The sequence below is a fragment of the Spermophilus citellus genome (assembly GCF_964194105.1).
Source record: "Spermophilus citellus genome assembly, chromosome: 4".
NCBI classification, from domain to species: Eukaryota; Metazoa; Chordata; class Mammalia; order Rodentia; family Sciuridae; genus Spermophilus; species Spermophilus citellus.
Genome location: NC_138185.1, coordinates 41,795,589 through 41,819,193, shown reverse-complemented (window position 1 = coordinate 41,819,193; position 23,605 = coordinate 41,795,589). Strand labels below are relative to the sequence as shown.

The following is a 23,605-nucleotide window of genomic DNA, read 5'->3' as shown; positions in this document are numbered from 1 at the left end:
CAGTTAGTGATTATCTACTAAACTGATAATGAATTAGTAATGTTTCAGCTTTAGTTATAGATAAAAAAGTCCAATGGTGGATTCTGCAAAATTTGCCATATTATAAAGGGCTAATTTTTTAAAAAATTGTCAACCCTATATAAACAAAACAGGCTTGGTAATAATTTCAATTCATTTCTTAAATGAAAAGTATTTAATGAAGTACCTTCTGTGTGTAAGACAACCTGCTAGGTGCAAGTGACACTTTGTAGTAACATGATAATAAAGCTTCTGTTTCATTCAAATTTGGAGGACAAATTTGACTAATAGGTTAACTTTCTGGCCTCATTCTCTGTCAATCTGATTAAAGTGGGATCCTAGCTTTATAATATGGGAATATCTCTAATTATAAAGACCCCATGTTAGGGAATTTTTTCAGGATTAGAATAACATATAAATGCCAGCTGAGAAATCATAGCTTTGGATTTCCCTGGGGGCAGTGACTCCTATAACTGGGTGTGTCCCTTGCCAGGACCCTGGAGGATGTACCTCGGACTTTGTCACAAGGAATGCTGGGTCCTGTGGTGCGTGATTTTTAAACCACTGTGGGCCCCTCACATGTCCATATGAAATGACCACCCCTCACATGTAAGCAAGTAGTTCAGAGGGTCAAAGATAACTGCTGCTGGATAGCTCTGTAGCGCTTAAGGATCTAGCTACCAAGATCAACACCTCGGCTCCCCGGCTGGCCGGTTCTGCTTTCTGTTGAGTACACAGATGCCAAGTGTGGCCCACAGTAGTCTTGTTACACTGAGGCCTCCTTTTGGGTGTTTTTTTTTTTTTTTTTAAAGAGAGATAATTTTTAATATTTATTTTTTAGTTTTTGGGGACACAACATCTTTTTATTTTATTTTTATGTGGTGCTGAGGATCGAACCCAGCGCCCCGCGCATGCCAGGCGAGTGTGCTACCGCTTGAGCCACATCCCCAGCCCCTTGTGGGTGTTTTTGTTTGTTTGAATAGAAATTGAAAAGTAAATAGTCATGAAAACCATGCTGGAGACTCTGAAGAGGACAGCTTCCCAATTGAAGATTCATATAGCCAGGCCTGTTGGCACATGTCTATAATTCTAGTGACTGAGGAGGCTGAAGCAAGAGAACCCCAAGTTCAAGGCCAGCCTCAGTAATTTAGTGATACCATGTCTCAAAAAATAAAAAGGGCTTAGTGGTAAAGCACCCCTGAGTTCAATCCCTAGTATCCCTCCCTTCCCCCCCCCCAAAAAAAATCATACATATAGATGACTCACAGATTCCCTTTTCTAGGAATTTCTTGTGGTGATACAACCACGTATACCTTAGGTGGTTGGTATAAGGTAGTTATTGTAGAGCATTGCTAATAAAGCAAAAGATTAGAAAAAACTGAATTTATATTAATAAGAGGGTACTTACTTAAGTTATAGAATGTCCATACAATAGAAAACTATAAAATGGAATTGGAATTGTTAAAAAATGCTGGGTACAGTGGCACATATCTGTAATCCTAGTGACTCAGGAGGCTGAGGTAGGAGGATCGAAAGTTCAAAGCCAGCCTCAGCAACTTAGCAAGACCCTAAGCAACTTAGCCAGACAGTGTCTCAAAATAAAAATAAAAGCAGGCTGGGGATATGGCTCAGTGGTTAAGTGCCCCTAGGTTCTATCCCTGTAATAAACAAACACAACAAATACAGGCTTTCATATAATAAGAATAAACAGTAGGTGTTTATACTAAATTGAGAAAAGTGATTGTGGATGGGTGGGGCAGGAAACTCCCTTTCTGTTTTCTTCCTGTCACATCTTAAGAAGTGAGGAAGATATATAGGATAGGGAGCTCTGTGTTCCTAATACTCAGGTCACAGCTGACATGTTAGGAGCTCAGATGAAGCCCTAGCCTGCTTCTGTTTTTCTCTCCTGTCTGTCTGTCCCTCCCCAGTTCTTACCTGATTTTGGTGTTTATCATTCTCATTGTCAATCTTCACACTTCTGCAACACAGATAAGGAAATGGCTAGAGACTGTAGTGTAGCTATGGCATACATTGAATACTATTTAGCAGTGAAAATAAATGAGTTTTTATTGCATATTTCAACATGCATGGACCTCAGGAGCTTGTGGTTGAACAAAACTTTGGCATCTTTCTTTTTGAATTTTGTATTTTGCATGTCAAACAGACAAATCCTTAAAATCTAGGAATTTAGATTGTGTTTTATTTTGGTCAAATGTCTCTGTTGCACTTTTGCTTTGTATTGCAAATACACATTTTCCAGGGTGCCATGACTTTGGTTATTATGAGATATGTATCCCCTGGATTAGAGTTTTGGTGATAAATGACACTTTTTTTTTTGAGGAGGAGGTATGGCATTACTTTTTACTAATATCTCATGTTTTTTGTGGAAGTTTTTGATCATTTACTATATTCTTGGAATAATTCTTCTAGTATGTTACTGCTGTTTATTAACTGCTGATGTCTTTTGTGGTTTAAATTTTAGATTGCCCTCTTAGACTCCCCTACAGCTTTAAGTATGGAGGAAAAACTTCAGCAGAATGAAGCAAGAGTAAGTGATAACTTATGCTATATTTTTTAAGTCCATGCTTTCTAGTACTTACTTTCCTTCTTCATTACACTGTATTTCCCCAACCCCAATCCTGTGATCATTTTTAAAGATGCACAATAGTTGCCTTTTTATGTATTGCATACTTTTCTCTGATTTAGTAAATAGGATTTCTGTGGCACATGATGGTCAGCTGAGATTAAATGCACATGCTGGCCCTCCTGACAAAGCAGTAAGACCACTCAGGCCATCTGAACAGGCAGGAGTCCCTGGTGGAGGGAGGTGGAGCTCAACATTCATGAAATAGATGAAACAGCAGTGGTCTTCTCAGCTTCACAATGCTTTTGGTCATTTCTTTACTTTGTTTCCACTGGATGTCCAGCACATGTTTAGTTAAGCTGGCTGAGAGTTGAAGCAGGGAGGGTGTTGCAGTGAGTGACCAGAAGAGAGAGCAGCTCTCAGGGGCAAGGCAGGCTGCAGCCAACACTTGTGGGCTGGTGCTTTTTGGTAATACCCTCTGGGAAAAGAGAAACAGACATTAAGAACAATCTTTGGAATGGATTTTCTTCCTAGTGCTGAATGATTAAAACAGACTGAGAAAAATAATTGGATTTTGTTGGTAAAAACTCAAGAATACACAATATGGAAGATATAAATTGGGTTGTACTTAGAAACTTGTTGACACTTCCCTGGGTAATTATGTTGGTTAATAAGCTGATAATAGCAGTAGTAAAAACATTATTTTTTAATCCCTATTTTTCTCATGAAAATGTGTATTTTAGTGCTTCAGGTTCTAATTTTGAATGCTATGAAATGTCTGGATAGTCTTAAATTGTCTCTCAATTATAGTTTTCTAGAATACCTGGTAAGCTAATAGAAAGCAATAAACATTTTAATTTGAATGCATTACACATGCTGTGACAGAAATGACTGCCTATGTTGTTCGTAACATTTTTGAAGCCTTTGTGGAGTTTTTTGCTGACCTTTTTAAATTGTTTGCCATCTGCTTGACTATAAATCTCATCACCTGATCACATTGTTAGAGGTGATATCACACATTTGCATTTTTTATTAATGTTTTAAATGACTATTTGATTTAAATATAATGAAAAGATAATTCCAAGCCATGTTTTAAAACTTTTTTTTTAAGGCTAGAATTACTTGATTGAATTTGGAAAGGATTGCTTGGTTTACTTTTCTGCAGTGAGAATATATCTGTTGGTGAAATGCAGAATCATTTGTTTTGAATGCTTTGTGTTCTCAGGTTAATTGCCAGCGAGAAACTCTGGTTAGTATAAGTTAGTAAACTCAACATATTAGGCTATTCCTTTTTTGTAGGAAGAGGATACCAAGAATATTCCTCTCTGAAAGTTTTTTTTTTTTCAAAACAAAATACCCCAAAACCTTCATGGTTTTTATTACTGTTGTGAATCTGGGGTTGGTATCAGTGAAGGATCAGACAAATCAACATTGCCTTTTCATAGCTTTAGGGATGAGCAAAAAGTGAAACTAGAAAGATTCTTCTACTTGTGTTTCTTTTGTTTTTCACCAAGAAGATGGTAGAGTTTGTCACCAATAACTAGTAAAAGAAGAAACATTATTTTAAAAAATGTAACCCCCACAGTCTTACTTGAGGTAAATTGAGGAGTAAAATGAATGGCCTCTGAATGATTGAGTGTAGGTGGGTGAGGTTTGGTTTTCTTCTTGGATAAACCATCACTCCTGATCCTCCAGTTCTTGTCAGCATCACATTTTCTTTCCTTAAGTTTGCTGACAGGAATACCCTTTCCAAGTAGTACTTCATGGCTGCTTACACCCTTACTCGTTTTAGCAGTGAGAGTGAAGGCAGATGTATTTTATGGGTCCATGTGTCCTGGTTAAGTGGGGTGGCTCACTGGTGGGAAGACCAGGAGGTTTATGTAGTGAGGTGTCTGCCTCTGGGAGGAAGGAGGGGAGGCAGGAGTGACATTGGCACAGAAAGGAAGAGGTCCTAAGAGGATGACTCCCCTTTCCGAAGGCTCTCTTTTATCCTAGGTCTATTCCTATTCACAGAACACATTTTTTATTCATTTTTCCTCCACCACTCAATTCAGGTATCACTTTTTTTTTTTTAATCATTAGGATCATCTTTTTTTCTGGAACTAGTAGGAAATGTCCACTAATTTTGAAAAACAATTTCTCCATGATCAACAATGGGAATGTTTTCTTCCCAAAGTTATAGCAGAATGGAAAGAAGCTGCTTTTTATCAAAAGATCTTTTCTTTCACTAATAGAGCCAATTAAAGTATCACCTTTTTTTTATAAGATAGAATGAGATTTTTAAACCCCATTAATTAGCTACAAAAGCACATTATCTCCTAAAAGAAAATGCAACATCCAAGGTGATTTAATCACTACATCTAATTAGAAAGAAAAGTAAATCACTATTTCTTAGGACCCAAAGTATAGTCAGGAAAAATTAACCCATTTAATGGGACATTGTCATCCTTGAACTTGTGATTTTGGTTAATAATCCACAGAAACAGCCTTAGTTAATGTGCCAGGAAAGACTGTTGTAAAATTCTAGGCAAGTTGATTAACAATTTATGTCAGTTTTTTCCTTTGCCAAAATGTAGGTTGTAGGATGAGATCAGCTTGTTTGACTTATATTTGGTGATATAGCTTTTGTAGAAATTGCTAGCTCATTTAAAAAATAATACTTTATATTTGCATAAGTTCAAAGAATTTGGAAGCTTTTTATAATAAAATCTTATTAATTATTAAAAATAACCACTTTCTTTTTAGGTTCAAGAATTGACCAAGGAATGGACCAATAAGTGGAATGAAACCCAAAATATTTTGAAAGTAAGGACTATAAAAAGGTGTTTTAGTCTTACTGTGTTGGCTTAAGTATGTAAACCTTTTTTTTTTACCCCCCTTTTCATACATGGCAGTTGTGTGCTTTGCTTAGGGTAAAGTCAATGGAGCCAATTAGTGACTATGTTTGACTGTTTGATTTTGAAGAATTGGGAAAGTAAGTAGTTTATTAGACATTAAAGCTGTATGTTTTAACATGCACAGATTATGTTGATATTTAAGATATTTACTTTTACTTGACTCTTTTTATTCTTTAGGGGCATTCACATTGTTTTTTTTTTTTTCTGCTTTTGCCAAAGTCAATATATTAAATTAAAAATATACTTTCCTTGACAATATTGTAGAATATGTTTGCGTGTGTCATGACTAAATTTCAGAAATTTCTAAACTAGTAATGTCTTATCAAAATGTTTTTCATGTGTCTCAAGGACTAGACTGTGTGATGATATGCATTTCTGGCAGGACTTACTGTGAAAATTCTTAGAGGCCTCCATTTTTCATGGTTGGTGCTTCAAAATACTGGTTTCTTTATGTTTTTGTATTTTTGCTGACTTGGGTATAAAATCTCTGACACGTATTGAGGGCCAGTAACACCAGGTTTGAAGTTCAGGTTAAAATTTTGTGCATTGATGGCATCTGCCTGACTTTCGCACAAGGGAAGGCAGTTCAGAGGCTGTTGAATCTGAGTTTTTTGTTCATTTGTTTCTTTGTTTTGAGGTCTGTTGAAGTAGGACTATCTCAAGAGTTAAACCTTCATCTAATGTTGGCAAGTCTAGATGAGGCTTAACTGACTATCTGGGCAGAACCCTAATTTGGATCCCCATCACATCAAAATGGCACATCCAATCACTGGTTCATGGAGGCAGACTTTTGACAGTCTGGATTAGAAATTAAGTTCTGTCTGTATCTAACAATTGTCTCAAAGAGCAGAGCCAGCATTATACTTCATAAAGATCTTGGGAATCTGGGATAATAAGAGTGTTTTTCATGAGGTCAGAGGTTGTGCCCAAATTCCAAATGGTAGCAGGTTGTGATGATCCTGGTAATTTTCTTATCAGTTTCAGGAAGCACTGTACCAAGTAAGAATTTTTCACATTCAAATTTCCTTCTTTCTCCTTATTATGATAAGAATGTTGTACTATTTTGTACAGAAGATGTATACTGTACTTCTGCAACATTTCCTTTTTTAGATTATATGTATGTATTTATGTATATATGTACATGGCCCTGGGTATCAACCCTGGGCTTTTGGGCCTTGCCTATGTTAGGAAAGTCCTCTGATTTACTGATTTACACCCTAGCCCAGGTTTGTTGAGAGATTTTAGTGCGTGAAACCAAACAAAGACTTCACTCACATTTCAGAATAGCTATGTATGGAATAAACACTTTTAAAGAGGTACAATATTTTTTTTGATAAGTTACATCTACTCTTAAGAGATTGTGTTGTAGCTCCTGAAGCCCCAGTTCTTTGAACTTTCATGGTATAATGTATGTTTTCCCAGAAAATTTGCCAAGGAGGGAGGAATAATATCTCCATTTAAGGAAGAAAGAAATTATCACTAGTCAGCTATTTGAAAAGTCACTGTTGTATGCAGTGCCCAGTAACACCAGAAGCACTGTAGCAAGAAATTGAAAGATATAAGCTTGATCTGCTGCTGCTGCTTCAGTGTCTCCTTTGACACTATAGGGTTTTCTTTCTTTTTTCTGTGTGTGTGTGTGTTGCTAGAGCTCAAACCCAGGGCCTTGCACAAGCTAGGCAAGTGCTCTACCACTGAACTACATTCCCATTTACTGTAGTAATATACTGGGTTTTATAATGGCCCTGCAAAATTTTATTTTGAAAGTTACAATGGTGAAACCTCTGAACTTTTTCTTAGGCTTTTTTTTTCTTTCCTCATAAGGTGAGTCTGGGCCAGAAGCTAAATCTTCCTTTAATTCCAATCCAATTTTTCCTAAATCTAATTATATTTATTTTTAAAAATATTTTTCAGGTGAGAAGGAAAAATATGATACATGTTATGTGTGAAAGGTTAGGAGGAAGGCAAATGCGATTTCGTGATTTTTCCTTCTCTCAACCTTGCAAGCTTGTTTTAGATTTCTCTGCTGGTATTTGTGCTTTAAATCTATAGTCGTTTCTGCTCATCTTTGGTAGTTTAAGGGTTGTCTTCATCTCTTATTAAAAGACTGTACAAGCAGGCTGGAGTGAAGAAGAGGAGAATTTGAATGTTTTCATTGAAAACTTTCTTTGGAATTGATTGCAATTCCATGGGTATATATCTGTTTGGCTTGTGTAATCCTCTCCTGTATTTCTGCTGTGTTTCATCATAATACATAGTACTGCATGAAATTCATCTCAAATCAGTGGCAATGATCTTTACTGTATATTTACATTGCCTGTTTCAGTTATGAGTCTTGAGATTTAACATGTATCATTTGCAGTAGCTTTAGAAACATAGGGATCTTCCCTCCCCCCATGTAGGGGGAGGAGTCTAAACTCAGTGTGTTGGGTGAAGACACCCTTAAATCTGAATTCCTCTTGAAAGTCCCTTAAATTTGCCTGGACATCACTGTATCCTTAGCTCTTAGGTGCTCAAGTCAGGAGTATTTTTGTTCCCTTCTTTCTACATCCAATCTGTGATTTCTCTTGTTCTAGATAAGTAAAATCCAAAGTCTTGTTGCATGAGGGTGGAGGGACAGTGACAGACCTCTAGGTGCATGTGTGCTCTGACAAAAGGTGCTGAGTGTTTTAGCAGAGCAACATGATGATAGAAGCTGGAACCTGAGCTTTGATCTACGGAACTCAGAACTTGGATCTTAGGCTATTTCCTTTCTGATTCACTGAGCTGTATCATTCATCTATAAATGTCATATACCTTGGTTCCCAGCTTGGAAATCATGGTGGATGGCAACCTCTTTGTTATATCCAAGTTAGCAGGGTAAGAGATGATAAAATCTTCAGCATTATTTTGAAAGTAGTTGACAGCAGAACATGTATTTTACTTAAAGAGGCAGGTCTTAGGCCAATAGGTAATGAGGGAGAGTTCTCTTACTGTGCTCAACATCTCCTCCCTTTCTCTCCCTGTAATTCACCTTCCTCATTTTCATTAATCTTCATTTTCTGAAGTTCGTGTTCCCTTGTTGGATCTTAAAGGCAGGTGTCTCCTGTTCAGTTTCATCTGAATAGTCCTGTCATGGTTCTCCCTTCATCTCAACCTGCTGGGTGACATGCTGGTTGCTGAGTGCAGTCGGGAATTGGATTTCTTGGAGTCCCTTAGCTTTTGCTGGTGTTGCTTTGTCAATAGGGATGCTTTTGCCTTTCTGTGCTCCTGTCAGAATCTACCTCGAGGCCCATTGATCACCCCTTCTCTCCTCTCCCTTGCTTCTCAGGATAAATTTTGCTTTCTTCTGTACTTTTATGGCATCTGCTTTTATATCTGGCATAGTGCTCATCATCATTTGAGTTAGGCAGTATTGGTTTGTCCCGCTTGCTGCCAACACATCCGTAACAGAAGAGCAGGAGCTGGCCCTGGACTGCATCTCTTCATCATTCTCTGAGCCAGCTTCTATGGCTCTACTTCAAACTTAGCAGGCACACATTGGAAATTTACAGGATTAAACAGTAGCAGTAAACAAAAAGTAAATTGTATTAATCTGCTCAGACTGCCATAACAAAATACCATAGACTGTATGGCTTAAACATCAGAAATTCATTTGCTCACTGATCTGGCGGATAGAAGTCCAAGATCAAGACATTGGCATGGTTGGTTTCTCCTGAGGCGGCTTCTCCTTGGCCTGCAGATGGCTACCTCCTCATGTCCTCACGTGACCTGCTCTGTGTGTCTGCATCCCAGTCTCCTTCTGTGTATTCTAATCACCTCTTATAATGGCAACAGTCACTCTAGATTAGGACTCACCCTAATGGCCTCATTTCAACTTAATCATCTTAGTCAATTAATTTTAACTTATTATAGGTCCAGTCTTTAAATACAGTTACATTGTGAGGTACTAGGGTTTAGAGCTTCACCATGTATTTTGGGCTGAAACAATTCAGCCCTAACAACAACCTTGAACTCTACAGATCTGGTGACCTTGTGGGCAACACACCATGAAGTATTGTATGGGGAACATTTCTGCCCTAGTGATGCTTCTGTATACACTATCCCATTGTTCTCATTTATATTTGAAAATTTCATATATGACTGCATATTTTTATTCTTGAGAGAATTATGGTTAAATTCCTTTTGATAATAGCACTGTCCTTCACGTAGATCAGTTAGATCCTTGTCTGTTCAAAGTGTGGCTTCTGGATCAGCAGCCTTAATACCCCCTTGGAGCTGTTTAGAAATGCAAACTCTGGGTCCCCACTCCAAACTTCCTGGGGCAGAATCTGCATTTCAGAAAGATCTCCAGGTGATGTGTCTGTAACTTCAGGTTTGAGTGCTAACTCAGATGTCCCTGGGAAAGGTAGAGCTATTCTTCCCCTTCTTTTGCTGTGCCCTGTGCTGTGGGGGCTGACTCTTATGGGCTGCCCTTTCTTAGGGTCCTATGAATCTCCCTTTGGGAGATTAGAGAAAACAACCAGATCCCTCCCCTCTGGCTTCATACACAATCTTCAGTGTCAGGTGCCTCTCTTCTCCATGGCCCTAGTTCCTGCCAGCAAGGAGTGATTGTGGCGCTTACAGTTCTGCCTGGTGACTTAGACCTGATCTCCAGAAACATTTTCTTTCTTTGACCCTCATCTGGTGGTGGTACTCACTCTCTGTTGTGTGTGTGTGTGTGTGTGTGTGTGTGTGTGTGTGGCCTCTTTGTCCCAGAATGCTTTCCAGCTCTTTTTATAGCTGAGCATCTAGTTCCCTGTTTTGAAGTCTCTTAGGTTTAAATACTGAATGGTTTCAATTTCGTGAGACCTTGTCTGATGCCTACGGTGCTCCATATCTGCTCTCTTGACTGTGCTGCCAGCCCTCTGGTGTGTTCACATGCTCTTCTTCTCTTTTTGTGTCAGTCTTTCTGGTCTTCTTAGCATGCTGTCCCAGAGTGACTTCCCTCATGGTTGAATTTGTCTTCCACTGTGGTGACTCTCTTGGGACATGGAAGTTAATGTTGTGATAAATCCAACTTCTATAAGCCTTGGCTTCCAGGGCCTTTGCCTTGGTTCTCGTTTGGCATAGTCATGATGTTGTGCTGATTGCTTACTGTAGGAATTGATGTATGAAGAGACTGCTCAGCACCCCTCCCACATACCTTTCAGCTTGACTTTTTTACAAATCTTGATGTTTTATTGCTGATGAATTTTTTAAATGATCCTTTAAAAGGAAGAATTCCAAAATTCTTTCTCTATTCCCACTATCTCTTATTCTACTGCTGCATTTATGCCTCTTTCTGGTTTATCTGCTTTGTACACATTTCATTTTCTCTGTTCCAGTGTTTTATAGATGGTTAAAGAAAAATGCCCAAGGTGTGTTATCTGACTTCCAAAGAACTCCTTGAGCTCTGTGCTTCAAAATAAATCACAGACGGTTAGGACTGTAGCATAAAGCTGGCAGCCACCTGACAGATGGTGTGGCTGAAGGGAAAATGGCCCCTATGAGTGTCTGTCCAGAGCAGAACTGCATTGTAGTGCTTGTGGCCCCATGAGTGCCCTCATTTTGAATCCCTCCAGCTTTGGTTGTTCTTCTCACTTTAATAAACAGGGTCTCTTTTCTTGCTGAAAACATAGCCTTGGATTGCTCCAGCATCTGTCTGGTCTTTCTGTGTGTTTTTATTGCCCTGCACAGGGCTTTTGACTGTATCAGGGAGGGATGACACACAGACACCATAAGCCATAGACATCCAGGGAGAAGGTTTCCTTGGAAAGTGAGCTACTTGGATGAGTGTAAGTTGAATTGAAGCTGTTTCCTTCAGATTTTAATTATATGCAATTATTACATATCTTACACACAGTAAACAACTAGTGTGTGTTGAACTGAATTTGGAGGACAGAGCATCTGTGAACTCACATCATGATGGGATCCTAATGCAAATGATTTAGATTTAAATTACTCTGGCATCTTGGTATTCCTTCTCTGGAAAAATAGAAAGGTAGAGTACTACAAGTCTACGGCAGGGATGGATAACACATTGATGGAAAAGAACCTTTTACTCTTTCAGAATGTTTTAACTAACAAGAACTATAATAAAATGAAATTGGAATCCTTTCCTGGCTTAAGATTTTCTGAGTTTAAATTTCATGGAGAGGCATGCTATCAACCAACTTATTTCTGTTTTATGATAGAATCAGTCAGCTGAACTTTTTGTCTGTGGAAGATTATGGCAACCTATAAAAGATTTTTTTCCCTGGCTGTCTGCAGTTTTCCATTTTGTGGAGAGGACGTGTATTGGGGAACGTAATGGATTTGGAAGCAGCACTAATAACTGGGGCTGTTGCTCAGCAGGCTCATGATGGGTTAGGTTTGTAGAACAAGTTTCCTGTGGTCCTCAGGATTCCTGCTGCACCAGGCTTTGAATCTTCTGGTTCTGGAAAATCTACAAACAAAGCCTGGGGAAGACAACATTTGTGTGTGTGTGTGTGTGTGTGTGTGTGTGTGTGTGTGTGTGTGATATCTACCTTTTAAATACTGTTAATCTTGAGCTCTCTTTGGTTTAAGAATTGAATCTGGAGATAGTTCTCTGGTAAGAATTTATTAATGACTATCGGCTTCCCCCACATTTTGGATCTAGGATGAGGCAGCTCTTTCTGCCATGGGTTATAAGTTTTGTCATCAATAACTGTTTGTGCATTTGTTGATTGAAAATTTTGACCTCAGGCAGTCACATGTATTGCTTATATATGGTTTTTGGCATTTCAAAAATGCAAAGTAAAACTATGTGTGACATAATGACAGGTACACGTTCTGAGAACTACGTGGTTAAGTCCTTTCAACATTGTGCTAGCATCATAGCACAAACTATGATGGAACATCACTGCAGGATAATGCCGCCACTTTCATGTGTACAGTCTGTCATTGGCGAAAGCATTGTTAGGCCTCACAGGATTGTGTGGTTCATTCGTCTACATGAAGTTCATTCGTCTACATGAAGACAGTGCTTTAACTTTGCAAGCTTTCAGTCACACAGAGATTGGTTGCAGTGGGAATTATGTTAGTCAGTGTTCTTTCTCCTTTGGTTTTCATTCATTCTAGTTCAGCACCTGGTTATTAGTGCAGGCCATGTGTAAGTTGTGCCTTTAGGAACTCATTAACTTCCTATTGCTGAATTTCTGTAAACTTTTCTCCATCCCTTCTTTCCTTCCTTACTCCCCCTCCTTCCTTGAGCACATGTTTATCAGGAACATCTTACTTATTATACATTGTTCCAGTTACTGAGTATACCTGATGAGCAAAGTAAAAAGTCCCTGTCCTTGTGGAGATTACATTCTAATTCTAAAAGACATTTCCCCACTATTGTTTTTTTTTTTTTTAAACTCTCATAGTCTTCTGTTGTCTTGTTTCTTCTCTCATCTTCTAATTTTTAATAGAACAGGCCTAAAATAATTTATTAAATAAAACAATGTAGTTCAGCTACCATATTCTTTGGAGTTTGAGACCTCAGAGTTTATCAAATCAGTAAGTCTTATTTTCAGTTCCAGTTTTTTTTAAATTTTGGTTTATGTAAAAAGATAATTTAGGCTAAACAAATGTTAGGTACAAATGTGTATACCTGTGCATGCACACATGCATACACACACACACACACACACACACACCACTCTGAAAAGTCCCTTTACCGTACTAAGCATTTTATAGATTTATAGCCACTAGCATATAAACTCCATGAAGACACAAGTTTTGTTTTATTCAGTGCTCACTCAGAAAATCTGAACGCTGGTGGTTGGTTGGTTATAAAGTCCCTGTATAGTACTAGAGAAGTTTTTGGGGAATGGGTTCATATATGTAATGTGAATGACAGGCATTCCTGAAGAGTGGCGGGGAGGCCGTGTTTGCCCCTTCATGTTGTGTTATAGCTGTCCCATGCTGTTATTTTCTCCATTAGATTGTAAACTCCTTGGGATCAGGACCTATGTTTTGCTTATATTTTTATGTCTCATAAATCCTACTGTCTTGTATACTTGTATATGTCTTGTATACTTCTTAAATAAAAAGTGTTCAGTGAATAATTGTTGAAGTCAGTAGTGTCCTCCTATTTCTGAGAAGTTTAAGGACAAGTTTGAAGACTTGCTGCCTAACAAATGGCCCTAAAACCTAATGGCTTTAAACAGGTTGTTGTTATTTTTTATGACATTGTGGTCTAGGCTTGCTCAGCAGCTTTCTGATGCCCTCCTTCTTTCCCTGGAGTTGGATGGTTCCAGATGGCTTCACTCACATGGCTGGTGGTTGGCTCATTGTCGACTGGGGATGATTTGGCCTTGTGTTTCTCATCCACAGGTTTGACATGGTGGTCTCAGGGTCCTAAGAACTGCAAGAGAGGATAAGTCTATGTCTAAGTACTTTTTAAGTTCTTACTCCATCTCATTTGCTAATATCTCATTGCCTAAAGCTAGTCCTATGACTAAAATCAGAGTAAGGTGAGAGGGGATTCTTGCCATTTTTGCAAAAGAAATCTCCCATAAGTATCTTTCCCCCCCTCTATTCTCCTTATCTCTTGACCATTTCATCCATACCAGAGGTTTTCAACTATATGTGTTGAGTGTGTGCTCCTGTCATCTATAGATGAGAGTATTAAAAGGAGGGAGGATTTGTGGAGGGATGTAATACACATGACTTGAGAGAGGGTTATTTGATATCAGTTGTCTTCTTTCTTTAATCTGCAGATTAGTGTGGATGACCTTGTATCTCTCTCTCAACAAAAGTCATTGACAATACCCCCCTGCTCTCCTGTGCAAGGCGCTTTATCTTTTTTTAGTGCCTTCACACATACTATCTCATTGGCTCTTTCTTGATCTTAAGGCAAGAAAAAAAAAAGGATGTTACTGCACTTTCTATAGTATGCAGCTGTTAATTTGTCAACCTCTCATTAAAGTTCAACTCTGGCTGTTAATTTCTACCAAACTGTATGTTCTCCCTTTTCTAAAGTTCTGTTCTTGCAACTGTTTTTTAAGATGAAAGACAATGTAATAAACAAAGTTCATTGTTTTCTGCAACTGGGACTTGATAATTAACAGGGGAGATGGCTGTCAGCACTATAGCACTTGGTAGGGTCAGAGGCCATGCTGAACTACTTATAGAACCAGTTCTGATGTTGTTAATAATGGCAGGCCTACCATATTTTCCATAGCAGTTCTCACCTTGCAGGAATTGCTCATAAATAAAGGTATTCCAAGTGTATGCTGGTTCTTCCTTTTGAATAACGTTTCTGGAGCAAAAGGCTCAGAAATAAGTCAAATGCACCCTGTTAAATGTTGGTACTCTGCAATAAATTATTCTGAATACATAAGGGATTTTTCTTTTGATCTTTCACAGTGAGGCATGTGTGGCTGAAGGGCTCTTACTGCATATTTATTGTCACAGTCAGGGAGGAAAAGATTACCTGGTCATGGAAGTGTGCTTTTTGTACACCTGTACTCACTGGGTGCTAAATTATAGGAACTTGGTTTTGCTGGCAAAGAAGCTTAAAAAGCAGCCATTTCATGGTACAGATAGGTTTATTGTTCATGTTACCCAGGTGCACATTTAACTCACCTTGGATTCTTTTTTTTTTTTTTTTAAAGAGAGTGAGAGGGGGGGGAGAGAGAGAGAGAGAGAGAGAGAGAGAGAGAGAGAGAGAGAGAGAGAGAGAGGAATTTTTAATATTTTATTTTTTAGTTCTCGGCGGACACAACATCTTTGTTGGTATGTGGTGCTGAGGATCAAACCCGGGCCGCACGCATGCCAGGCGAGCGCGCTACCGCTTGAGCCACATCTCCAGCCTCTCACCTTGGATTATTTCTAAGAGTATGAGTTTGGAGAAGAGTGGGTGGTAGTGGAGTATCAGTGAGCTTGGGAGTAAGAAGGTTCTCAGCCTTCCTATGCTAGTGATTTTTGCTTATGTATTATTCTGGATTCATCATTTATAATTTTTTAACCTTGGTCACATCGACCTTTTAGTTTCTCAGACTCTTACTGGAAGGTGCAGACTGTAATTGTACCTATTACATAAGATAAGAAAGGAGTACATGCAAAATATTGAGAAAAATGTTAGTACTTAGCACTGGGAGTATTATAGTAATATCATCCATTTTTGATATCTGTCTTCCCCAGTTGGGCAGAAAAAATATGTATATGAAACCTTGTTTAGGTACATGACCCATTCACTATAGCTGGTGTGTAATGGGTTGGACAGAGTGTGTGTGGATCTTGTTGAAACTGTCATATTTTCCACAGTAGATACTAAATCTGGTAATGAACTATAGTGTAAAATACATTCAAGGCAAACAAGAGATGCAAATTAAAATATGTTTGAATGCTACCTTTTTGACATAGGAATCCTATGTTCAGCTGGAAAATTGTTTGCAAGGGTCAATTTAATATCTGTGCTGTGGTATGAACATTCTTTGAGAAACCTGCCTCTTCTGGTATTATAATTGAAAGATGTCACACAAAGAATTCCATGTATTTAAACACATTTCTTTTTTATCCTTTGGATTAATTATGTGATTTTAAAATGAGCTCTGAATATGGGTGTGTTCTTTTCGACAGCCTTTCATATATAGTTTTGAATTTGGCTTACTTTCCAGGTGACCCCTTTAGGTTGATGTTTCCTATTCCAGCCTACCTAGCAACAGTTACTATGAGCAGCAAGTTGGCACTGCCCTGCATTCATATCACAACAGCAGGTTTTAAGAGATTACTTTTCCTAAGCATCCTGGTTGATTTTGCCTTTGCATTATTTAAGGATGGCAGCATTTTCCCTTAACTCCAAGCAACAGAGCTCTAAGTCTCTTTGCAAAAGTGATGGTTTTAAGAAGTATGTATCTGTAAGACAGTATAATTAGCAAGTAGCCATCTGCTGAGAAAAGAAATATGGACCTAGGTTGCTTGTGGATATTTATTACCAGAATATTCTTGATACTTGCAAAAGGGGAGATAGCTATAAATCTCTATCGTTTTCTCTAGTACTTTATAGTGTCAGCTTTGCCAGCTAAAAGCAACCTTCCTGAGCAAGTTGTCTATGTCATATAGATGGGTGGGAGTTAGTTTCAAGTGGCTTTGTATCTCCTTGAAAGAAACTGAACAACACACATATCACTGAAGATGGTTGTTTTCTTCTACAGTCTGTCTATATTAATGAATTATATTTAAGCCTTCCTTGCTCCTGTCATTAAAGTAAAAATTATACTGGTATTACCAGCAGACTGACATCCAGCTATACAGCATTTGCTATTGTGCTTCTTTAAGTTGCTAAGTCCAGATTCTCATCCCAAACAACTGATAAATTGGTTATTTGCCATGTACTAAGAAGTTGATTTTTCTTGCAGAAGTAGTTTCCACTTGGAATCACTTAGGGCTCTTTAAAAAACAAACAAACAAAAACAGTTGTTTCACTTTCACTGCTGATTCATGGAAACTCTCTTTTTAAACAACTGCCACAGATGTGATTCTGCAATCTATATTTGGGGTGAAAATGGGAGTTCAAAACACAATTTGAGTCTAATGTATGAAAGATGATATATCATGAGCTATGTAATGCTTTAAATAATCAATAAAAAATTAAAAAAAAAAAAAACTATAAACAACTGCCCTGCGTCTCACAAGAGTTGGGGGAAGAAGCTCTAAAGTATGTGGAAGATCATCTTTAAAGCACCTGTCTTGTATTTATTGCATAGGCCCAGGCTCTTAGAATAAAATGCCTCCATTGGGCTGGGGATGTGGCTCAAGCGGTAGCGCGCTCGCCTGCATGCGTGCGGGCCGGGTTCGATCCTCAGCACCACATACAAAGATGTTGTGTCTGCCGAAAACTAAAAAATAAATATTAAAAATTCTCTCTCTCTCTCTCTCTCTCTCTCTCTCTCTCTCTCAAAAAAAAAAAAAATTAAAATGCCTACATAACTTCTTACACTCTCCCACTCCCCTAAGTCGTATACTGATGCAATCATTTGGAGCCATCCAGTGATGCCATTGGAAATGAAATTTCAGCAGAATCAATTCACTTTTTTTTTTAAAGAGAGAGAGAGAGAGAGAGAGAGAGAGAGAGAGAGAGAGAGAGAATTTTTAATATTTATTTTTTAGTTTTCTCAGATTGTCAGATTGTGACCACATCTTTTCTGTCTGGCTCTTATTGTTTGAGACTGACTTCTCTTTAATTACTCTGTTCCATTTTTTTTGTTTTGTTTTCATTTTCAAATGCACTGACTTTTGTTTGGTCATTTTTGCTTTTCTATCTTATAAAGGTGGATGGCAAAAAAGTGGTCTTAAAAGTGATCGTTTATTTGTAGTGAATTTGGTTGTTTATCAGTATTTAAAAACCAAAATAGAAGATGGCCACTGTGGAAGCCCCATCTGCTGTTTTCTCCATAAATGTCAAGACAAGATTTACTTTCCATGAAATAGTGGCTCAGATCTCCCTTTGTGTTTTGTAATGCTCTTTATTTAATCATGGCTTTTCAGTATGGTTGGGCTTAGTCTTCTTTTGTCTTGTCTTGTTTCTAGCCTATTTCTTAAGCAAAGTATTATGGTTATGTCCCTGGATGTCATTTTGTTTTTCTAATGTTATTAACATTTGTTCTTATATTAATGTCATCTCTGGACATCTTTGGAACTTTTTTTCCCCCCTGAAATGTATCCGGCCAGTTGTGTGTTCTTGTCTACTTTTATAGGTGATTTTCTACTTCATATGAAACTTACTTGCAGTTAATTGTTCTAGAGCCCTTTTCTGCAATGATGGTTTGTATAAAAGAAAGATATGAAATGTGTTCTTGGACAAGGAAAAATGGCCCAGTTCTGCAAAGTGTTATTGAGTGCTGCCTATATTGAGTGCTGCCTGTAGAGAACAGTAAAACAGTGACAGTTTTGCTTTGTGTCATCTGCCATGTGCTATATTCCCAAATGTCTGTACAATTGCTTCCCTCCCCCCACCCCATCTTCTGCAGTCCCCTTCTCCACCCTGTGGATATCACCTGCATTGTGTTGTTGTTTCAGAGCCTTTCTCATTTGAATGAAATGGACAAAAGCTTGCCTTTTTTTGAGTTCTTATACATTCTGAATGGTAGCACAATTCATTTATTTGAGATATCATGACTCTTTTTTATAATTATTTAAGTCTTATTAACTGAGCTGATCTGGTTTTACACCTGGATCTATCACTGATTAGTTGTATGACTTTGCCCAAGTTATGTCCTCTCTTTCTTGGTCTTAGTTTATTCTATTGTAAATGGGGTGGCCTGGTCTAGGTGAGCTCTGAGGATTCCTTCTATCTCTGAAAGACTTTGGGTTTCCCAGGGTAGTGTATAGATTTATCTTGTAGGCTCTTATCTTTGTTATAGGGACTCTGCCTCTTTTCTCTGTCTTGAGTGGTCTTCATTGAAGGCTCCTTTTTTTGTCCTTTGCCACTGGGCTTTCATTTTAGGCTCACTTTTCTTTTCAAATGTCTGCTTGGAGCCTTTGTTTAGTCTGGGCATTTGTGTGTTATGTATTTTATATATATATATATATATATATATATATATATATATATATATATATATATATACATACATACATACATACATATACATATGTGTGTGTGTATGTGTGTGTTTCATTGTCAAATTACAAGTGTACTGTTGGTGGATTTTCATGAACTAAACACATCCATATATCCAGCAACCAGCAAACATTAGTCCCTCAGAGCCCCTGCCATGTAACCTTGTGTTATCCTCTTCCCTCCAAAGGAGTTATCTAGCCTGACTTCTAGCTTTGTTTTTTTTTTTTTTTTTGAGAGAGAGAGAGAGAGAGAGAGAGAGAGAGAGAGAGAGAGAGAGAGAGAATCTTAAGATTTATTTTTTAGTTATTGGCGGACACAACATCTTTGTATGTGGTGCTGAGGATCGAACCCGGGCCGCACGCATGCCAGGCGAGCGCGCTACCACTTGAGCCACATCCCCAGCCCCAGACTTCTAGCTTTGTTTATCCTGCTTTTGACCTTTATACACACGGACCATACAGAATGTATGTTTCTGTGGACTGGCTTCATTTGTTCAACATTATGTCTGAGATCCATCTATATCTTTACATAGTTGTTTAGTATTATATGCTGTGGGTCTATCACAGTTTGTTTATTCATTTTCCTCTTTGTATTTTGGCTGTTCCTTGTTTTTTTTTTTTTTTTTTTAATTTAGAAGTTAGTGTTGCTCTGAGCCTTCTGATACATGTCTTTTGGCAAATGTATGCATGTTTCTATTATGCATATGCTTAGATTCTGGATCTTGGAGTGGGTGTATGTTCAGCTTTTTTTTTTATATTGAAAATAGTTTTCTAGAGTAGTTATATCAGTCACAGTCACACGTCCCATGAGGCCCAGTTGTTCCTCATCCTCACCAACATTTGTGGCTCTTTATCTTTTTTCTTTTAGCCATTTTGGTGAATGTCTAGGGGTATCTCATTGTGGTTCTGTTTTGAATTTCTTGATGGTGTGAATAAAACTTACATTATTTTTAATTATTATGCTTTTCCCAAAGACTTCCTTTCAGACCTTGTTATCAGTGAGTTTTCCCAGTGCTTAATGTCCTCAGTTGCTGGGTCACTGAGCACCCCTCTGGCTTTCTTCTGCTTATTTCACTCTGGTTACATATAAAGGTGTCACCTCAGTCATTTTGAAGAACTGTCACTCACACAGTCACCAGCTTCTCACAAATGCTCAGTGGGACCTTCTGGGGTACCAGTTCAGTGATTTGGAGTCATCCCCAATGTGGTGGGTCTTTGGGTTCATCTTTTCACTTCCTTCCTTTTTTCTTTGAGCATTCTGCTGATTTTTCTCTTCCCACTTCTCTCATTTTAGGTGTAACCTCTAAGCCAGAGTTGTGTCTTTTTGGACATATTTGAAGTTGTTTCTGCAAAATAAGAGTAATATCCATAATTATAGTAGAAAAACTCCATGTGTATTTTAAATTACTTAGAGCTCTTTCCTCATTTTAGAAAATCTTTTTTGACACACATTTCCTATAACCTAAACAAAGATTTATTCTGTCAGCAAAACTTCACTTACCTAGAATGTTGATGAATATCCTGATTCAGCACTAGAGCTCGCTTACATAGTATGATATCTCAATATCTTTATTAAAAGGCTTTAGACAGTTCTTACTAGTTCAGAAAGTATAGTTCAGAGTGGATACAACTTAATATGTTTTGGATCCAGGTCAGGAGTCAGCTTCTAAATGTCTTCAAGACATCTTTGCATATTCCATACTGAGTTCAGACCTGGTTTGTTGCCTGAGTTTTATCTATTTTGCAATGTCATCCTGAAAGTGCTGTGATACTGTGTATGATTTAAATAAATGACAGGCAATACTTAAAGCATCTTTTTCATAAAATTTAGAATGTTAGATTAGGGGGCACAAGAAAGAATCTTGACTAATCTCTTCTCCCATTTCCCATATCCCCCAAACTTTTTTTTTCAATGAGAAATTGAAGCCACAAGAACATAAGTAATGAGATCTTGAAGTTTTAGAGGTAGAAATAGGGCTGGGTCCCATTTTCTCACTCCCAATCCAGCACTCTTTAATTATTTAAGAATGGTATCTAAACACTTATATTCTTCAAACCAAAATGGCACATCACTTTGATGAAGAGGATATGGCTAGCCTGCATCTTTTAGAATATATTTTAATATGAAGAATTTGAAGATAAGATATATCTAAATCAGAAGCCATTCTATAATGGGCTTCATTTGCATTTAAATTATTCTCCTTGAGAAAATTTGAAAGTTGGTTTTGAATAAATGGCTTGTATTTATAAAATTATTACATCAATCCAGAATGCTTTTTGTTAAATTTAATAGGAAGTTTTTTAATGTCTGCAGAGTCTCCTAACATCTCTGTCTGCTGTTAATAAGTAAAGCTGCAGTTGCATTTAAAATAAATAAAAACATTGAAGAACAAAATGACTTCTTCACCTCAACCAAACAAGTATATTTTCTCAATGGGTTAATATTATGCAGTATTTAAATTTTGGATTAGAAGACAATTGACAGACAATGGGCAATCCAAATTATGGAAAAGGTCATTTATTTGAAGAGTAATGCATATTCCTATTTTACACTATGCATTCGCTGTGCTGGTAATGGGATAAATGTTATGTTACAGGGTGTGTTTTTGTTTCTCAGCACTAGATGTCACTGTAGTTAGGGGAAACAAGCCCTGCCTATATTTAATTTCAGGGTCCTTGGTAGTGAAGTTGTTTGAAAGAGCATGACAGATATTGCTAAGTGGATCTGGGACTGGTTACTAGTGTTTTCCTTATGCTGTATATGTGTAAGAGATAAATTGTGAAGAATTAAGTATAGATAATTATTCAGATGGAATGTTGTCCTGTGTAGCTATGTATCTTGAGAATTGCTGCAGAAGATGTAAATTCATCTTCACATTCCTGGAAGTTCTTTTCTCATCCTTTTAAGTAGTTTTCTAAGGTTGCTTTGAGAGAAGAATACCTGGCTAATACTTAGAGCTAAGAGGTTTTCCCAGTCTGAGTCTTGGGTGGCCATTTTGATTAGCTTCGATTAGAAAGCTTCCTTTGTTATTTACTTATATCTGCCACTTAAAAGACTTTTTTTTTTTGTATGACATATCTTCTTTTATCTCTGCCTCCCCTCATCTTCAGAATATTTTTAAAAGAATTAAAATGGACAATTCCTTCTCTTTCTGTGATCCAGTCTAGCAAAGTAACCACAGCTTTTGGGATAGTGAATATAGAATTCTCTTCCTTGGTTTCAGCTGATCGTTGGAGTCAAGAATCTTTACAGATTTTCAGTTCAGATTTCCTCCAGATTTTTCCTTGTTTATATGGAATTAGGAAGAAGGGGCTGCCATAGTGACTGAGAGGTAGCAGAGAATAACAGTTAAGGCATGGACTCTGGAACCCAAGTGTATGCAATCCAGTCCTAGCTCTACCAGATGCTGGCTGTATGACCTTAAGTGACTCCTGTAACCTCTCTGAGCTTCAGTTTCCTCATCTGTGCCACTTCATTGGGTTGTTAGAAATAAGAGTTGCCTGTGGAAGCATTGACAGCTGCTCTTCTGTGAGGGCTTGTTAGAGAAATAACTTTAGTTTTAGGCTGTCTGTGGCACTTTATAAATATCTCATTACTGTAAAGAATACTCACTTTAATCTGAGAGGGAAAAAGAAAAATCTTGAAACAACAAAGTAATGTTTGTCTCTTATAAAAGGACTGGAAACAAACTACGATGACCATTGATGTCACTTCAGTTGTTCAGTTAACTTTTATCAAGCACTTGCCTGTGAGAGGTGTTGTGTGAACATGAATATGACACTTTCCAACTGGTGGAGAAACCAAACTTGTAAATAGATAATGAAGTATGTTGTCATTGATGCTAAGTTAATAGGAGTTAACTGGATCAGGGAGTACATGTGGCTGTAGGTTATGCCACCTAGTGAAGAGGCTCCCTAACACTGAATGAGAATACAGAGATTGGCTGCTGTTGGCATGGGGTTAGTTGTTCATGTCTGTCAGAGCTAACGTCTGTGTAATTCTCTTGGACTTTCCCTTTGGTTTTGAAAGTCTTTGCAACCACATTGTCACATCTGAGATATGTTAGAAGGAATGAGGAAGGGCAATGGGGCATATATTAGTTGACCATACTCCTCTGATAAGCTCTTCTCAACAACTTGGGTCTCTATTCTTTCTTTCTTTCTTTTTTTTTAAGTTGTAGATGGATACAATCTTTATTTATTTTTATGTGGTGCTGAGGATGGAATCCAGTGCCTCATATATGTGAGGCAGGTGCTGTACCACTGAGATACAACCCCAGCCCTGGGTCTCTGTTCTTTGCAGAAGTATGCCACATGATGTTTTTTCACCTGGGTATGTTTATGTCTCTAACAAAACCAAGTTTCTGTTCATAAGGAAAGAAATAAAAGCAGGAGACTGTTCTGACCATAAGCCCTTGCTGTGGCCAGTCATTGTTCTAAGCATTTTCCATGTAATAGTTCATTGGAATCTCATAATAATCCTGTGATGTGGACATTCATTGTTCTTTTGTAGGAAATGGAGGTTAGAGTAGGT

At 37.8% G+C, this 23,605-nt stretch overlaps 1 protein-coding gene across 4 annotated transcripts in view; it reads left to right on the top strand.

Annotated features, from left to right (window-relative positions):
- Nucleotides 1-23,605, top strand: part of KIF16B (kinesin family member 16B) — a 311,644-nt gene that overhangs the window by 55,088 nt on the left and 232,951 nt on the right. For all 4 annotated transcript variants that reach the window (XM_081289710.1, XM_081289711.1, XM_081289713.1 and 1 more), the window contains exons 11-12: nt 2,501-2,566; nt 5,348-5,407. In XM_081289710.1, coding sequence (XP_081145836.1) covers nt 2,501-2,566; nt 5,348-5,407 — 126 coding nt within the window. The remainder of the gene's footprint in view (nt 1-2,500; nt 2,567-5,347; nt 5,408-23,605) is intronic.